We start from the raw sequence: 4,682 nt of genomic DNA on the forward strand, positions 1-4,682 counted from the left end.
TCATAATTCAAGCTGCTACATATGCCCAAATCAATGTCAGCTCTTCAATTCGGCTGAGAAGTAACAAAGCTGAAATATCATTTCAAACTCGTCAAGCAAGTAAGATGTTGTATATAGCATCATGTGATGTAATTTTTGTCACCAAATCTTGACTAACCTAGCTTGTTTGTTGTTCAGAACCTAATCCTCCAACTAATGTGCAAGTTGACACAGTGTCTGCTGACTCGGTTGTGATCAAGTGGCAGCGTCCTTTAGTATCCAATGGCCCAATTTCATACTATAGAGTTTGTTATACGATTAATGGTAGTAGCGAACAAACTTGTAGCTCAACCACCACTACTAAGAGTCGGTTTGCCAACCTCAAACCTTTCTCTTCTTACCTTATAATTGTGAGGGCTGTCAATGTTGAAGGAGCCACTAAACTGGAAAGCAAGTGGAGCACGCAAATACAATTCCGAACTTTGTCATCTAGTGAGTTAGCAATTTGTACTCGTAAATGCACGCAAACAACATTTATTTCTATTTGTACATGAAGTTCCAAGCCAACCACAACAATTGACAGCCACTAACGAGCAAATACAATCAATTCATCTCAAGTGGCAAAAACCTTCTAATCCTAATGGAGCGATAACAAAATTTGAGATTATTGTGGTGCAGGGAGGAGATATCGATCCTAGTAACTATAATAGCAAGATGTTGGTTGTTAACAAGACTGTCAGTGGGAGCATCTCAGCTTACACAGTAACTGAACTGACAGAATTAACACGTTACAGTGTGTGGCTTGTTGCAGTCAATATTCGACGAACTGACAATGCAAAATTAACAAGTCGTCCAAGTCAAGTGATAACATTTGATACAAAGGGTGGAGGTTAGTGTAAAGAACATAACGTGTTTTTATTTGCTCTTATTTGTATTTGTGTGACAGCAAATACTGCTCCTCAAGAAATTATGTCTTCCCAAGTGACTAGTACTTCAGCTCTAATCACTTGGCAGCAACCACTGTTTTCAACACCAAGATCAGTCCGTTACTATATCAGATATTTTAAATCAACAAGACCTGATCGCAACAGATACCCGCAATCTACAAAAGAAAGAAGATTCAGTCTTACTAATTTGGACATTTATACAAGCTATACAATAGACATAGCAGCTTATGTGAATCCTCTGTTGTCTCCTTATTATGCATCATATAATTTTACAACTAAACAAGCTGGTGAGTGAGTTGGCCAATTTTAATGTGCTATCATTAATGTTAATTAATGTGTAATTTAGCACCAAGTCCTCCACAGAAAGTAAAAGCGAATGACATCAGATCTAGAAGTGTATCAATATCTTGGATGCCGCCACTTCGTGCCAATGGTGTGTTGAAGAAATACAGAATATATATTCAGTCTGATCACACTAGCCGACCCAATAATCTTAATAATGGCAATAAAACAGTTTCACGGTCACTGAGAGTTGCAAGAATCGGCAAATTGATTCCTTCCACTACCTACTATGTTTGGGTTACTGCCATCAATGTGGATGGGCAAAAATTAGAAAGCAAATTTGAACGTCCCACTGTTTTCAAAACCAATGCAGAAGGTATACAGAATATGAACAATCTGATCATGAGGACTGCATAGTTTAGATTGTTAAATTATTATATTGTTTTAGCATCATCACCTACAAGGAAAGTTCGGTGCTTGAATATCACTTCCCATTCAGTCGTTGTCTCGTGGAGAAAGCCAGCCAAAGTTCATGGAACTATTGTTCAATACAACGTGTCTTTAGTTTCCTTTCCAAAGCAAGAGATTGTCAAAACATACCTAGCAGAAAAACATGAAAATACTTCTTTTTTTCTTTTTGTTGACAATCTTGTGCCCCATACTCAATATACTGTTACAGTTCAGGCTGGAACTCGTAGAACATGCTGTTCAACTTTACTGTGGAGTGATCCCAACACAGATGAACCACCAGTCACGTTTACAACACAACAGTCTGGTTAGACATACTCGGTAGTCATCAATACTTGAAACTTGTTTGCAAATACGTTTCTGTATTCTTTTTGTAGCTCCTTCACGCCCTGCAAGACCAAATGTTACAAATGTTCTCTCTCGTTCTTGTCTGATTAAGTGGGAACTTCCTGATGCTCCTAACGGTGACATTCAGTTCTACCTATTGTCTTTATACAAGGAGACTGACAATATTGATCCATCGATATCACATAACACATCAAACATAGATATGTTTAGACTTCCTGCAAAAAACAGCACTCTTCAAATAGAGTTATCTTCTTTATCACCTTACACATCTTACGCAGCCGCAGTAACTGCAGTCAACATCATGAATAATACAGAACTAAAATCGCAACAAAGTGAACTAGTGAATTTCACAACGGCAGATGAAAGTCAATTTTGTAGCATTTTGTGAGATTCATATATTAATGCAATGTTCATGTCTTGTAGAGCCTGCTGCTCCTTCAAAGTGTACTGTGACCAGACGAGGAGCAAACTTTATTTTTATGTCGTGGAAGCCTCCTGAACCCAGTGATTACAGAATTGTTTTTTATTACGTTAAGGTTGCTTGCTCATGAAACTAAGATGCTCTTTAATATGTTACGTGATGTACTTATGTTACAAAATGCAGGTTAACTCCACAACTGGAACTGATTCAAAGAACCACTCTATAATAGTGTCTCATCTCAGCAGTAATGTCAGTGTCAGTAATTTACTACCCGTCACAAAATACGAAATCACAGTAACTGCTGTAACAAACAACACACAACTTTGGGAAGGATTCCCTTGTAATTTGACAGATCAGACTAAAGTAGGAGGTACACGTGTACAGAGCCAAGCTGATTGCTCATTTTATGACTTGCACATTGATATTGATGTTTGTACACTTGTTTGTATTAGTGCCACCAGTTCCGGAAAAACTGCTACTTCCTGTAAACATGACAGAAAAAGGAAGCACGGTTACAGTTACACTTCCACAGCTCAATCAAACTAATGGACCAATCAAGTCAGTACCATGAAATTTGTTTTTGGTGTGATAATTCATTACACGTATTTGATTCCAGGGTTGTTAAAATCATTGTTCTAGAGCTAAAGCCCAACACTGATTGGTTTGAGAACATGTCTTTGCCAAGAGCTGATGACGATCGAGTTCACACATACACGACCATAAATCTTACTACTGATCAAGTCAAGGAACAAGTTGTAATTGGTTCTGATAACTACGGCTATGGTCCTTTGAAGCCCAACACTAAGTATGCGTTTTATGTACAATGGATTAGTGAAGATGAGGTCAGAGCGTAGTTCTAGTAATTAGCACTTAGTGTCTCACCACTGTTTATGGTGCATGCATTCTAATGCAAAATTTCTGTTAGGATACTACAGGAAGACAAATACAACTAATTTCAACCAGTGCTGGGATTGGTAAGGACAGTGCTTGTTGTTAGGTTGCAACCACGAAAGACTGCATTCTTGCTTATTGCTATATTACTTTAGTGTACACCACAGATTCGTTTGGCTCAACAGCATCTTCCAGCAACAGTCATGTGGCACCCATTGTAGTTGTGCTACTACTAGTTGCTATTGCGACTGCTGTTGTTGTTGTTGTGATATGGTACAGGTAAGATAGCATTTTATACATACTTATACACATTTGGCAAATAATTCTGTTGTAGAAGACGAAAAGCCAAGAAGAGAGACTTGCATGGACAAGATCGGTACACAGTTCAGTCTAAAGACATAGCCTTGCAGGCCATCCCAACTGCCCAATCGGATGGACAAAATGGTGAACTTGCCTACAAATCTGGTTTTATCATCAACTCTGTTGGAAGGAGCAATGGTCAGCCTATTTTCCTAACAGAAATCTTCTAGAGTAAATCAATTTGTAACGTGTAACATCGTCAATAGCAGAATTTGAAAATCATATTGAGAAGTTAAGCGCGGATGACAATGATGGATTTATTACTGAATTTGAAGTTAGACACTCTTTACATCAATATCCGATCTAATGCAAGAAGTAGTACCATTTATGTGTATTCTGATTTAGGAACTGGCTTCCGTCGGTATCAATCAGAGTACTGCTATTGCAAAGAGTAATGCTGAGAAAAATCGTTACAAGAACATTGTCCCGTGTAAGAGTTTAGTGCATTCAAGTAGAAACAATATGGCAATAAATAGACATCCTTCTGTGTATACAGATGATGATTATCTTGTGGAACTTGGTGAAGTGCATGGTATGGACAAATTGGAATCAGAGTACATCAATGCAACATACATAGATGTGTGGACTAGCTGCATTGTGACGTACGATAAACTTGAATATTTCTGTTTTCCATTTCAGGGTTTCAGTAGAAAAAATCAATACATTGTCACACAAGGTCTTCACATAGAACCAAGTTTACTGTTGTGGTAACGGTCAGTTTCCTGTTTAATATATAGGTCCCCTCCCCTCCACTTGTGCTGATTTTTGGCGCATGGTGTGGCTTGAAAGAACAGAGTTTATTGTCATGGTGACTCGAGTCATAGAAAATGGAAAGGTTATCGATACAGTTGCATGCCACGTCAAAGTCGATTCTAACAGTGTTGATTGCAGAAAAAGTGTTTCCAGTATTGGTCAGATAGCGACACAAAAGTGTGCGATGGTCTCACCGTTGAAGTTGTATTAGTTGTTGAAATGGCCGACTACAC

At 38.3% G+C, this 4,682-nt stretch overlaps 1 protein-coding gene across 1 annotated transcript in view; it reads left to right on the forward strand.

Moving 5' to 3' along the window:
- Window positions 1–300: 300 nt before the first annotated feature.
- The window catches only part of LOC134185312 (tyrosine-protein phosphatase Lar-like), a 7,688-nt gene continuing 3,306 nt past the window's right edge, over window positions 301–4,682 (forward strand). The window contains exons 1-20 of the mRNA XM_062653094.1: window positions 301–349; window positions 412–471; window positions 536–868; window positions 926–1,213; window positions 1,273–1,584; window positions 1,657–1,983; window positions 2,054–2,389; window positions 2,448–2,560; window positions 2,629–2,815; window positions 2,898–3,003; window positions 3,062–3,287; window positions 3,371–3,419; window positions 3,492–3,615; window positions 3,671–3,834; window positions 3,903–3,970; window positions 4,042–4,126; window positions 4,193–4,275; window positions 4,336–4,372; window positions 4,434–4,531; window positions 4,588–4,682. The exon at window positions 4,588–4,682 is cut by the window's right edge and continues 25 nt beyond it. Of these exons, the coding sequence (XP_062509078.1) occupies window positions 301–349; window positions 412–471; window positions 536–868; window positions 926–1,213; window positions 1,273–1,584; window positions 1,657–1,983; window positions 2,054–2,389; window positions 2,448–2,560; window positions 2,629–2,815; window positions 2,898–3,003; window positions 3,062–3,287; window positions 3,371–3,419; window positions 3,492–3,615; window positions 3,671–3,834; window positions 3,903–3,970; window positions 4,042–4,126; window positions 4,193–4,275; window positions 4,336–4,372; window positions 4,434–4,531; window positions 4,588–4,682 (3,140 nt within the window). The remainder of the gene's footprint in view (window positions 350–411; window positions 472–535; window positions 869–925; window positions 1,214–1,272; window positions 1,585–1,656; window positions 1,984–2,053; window positions 2,390–2,447; window positions 2,561–2,628; window positions 2,816–2,897; window positions 3,004–3,061; window positions 3,288–3,370; window positions 3,420–3,491; window positions 3,616–3,670; window positions 3,835–3,902; window positions 3,971–4,041; window positions 4,127–4,192; window positions 4,276–4,335; window positions 4,373–4,433; window positions 4,532–4,587) is intronic.

Source organism: Corticium candelabrum, chromosome 10, assembly GCF_963422355.1.
Source record: "Corticium candelabrum chromosome 10, ooCorCand1.1, whole genome shotgun sequence".
Classification (NCBI taxonomy): domain Eukaryota; kingdom Metazoa; phylum Porifera; class Homoscleromorpha; order Homosclerophorida; family Plakinidae; genus Corticium; species Corticium candelabrum.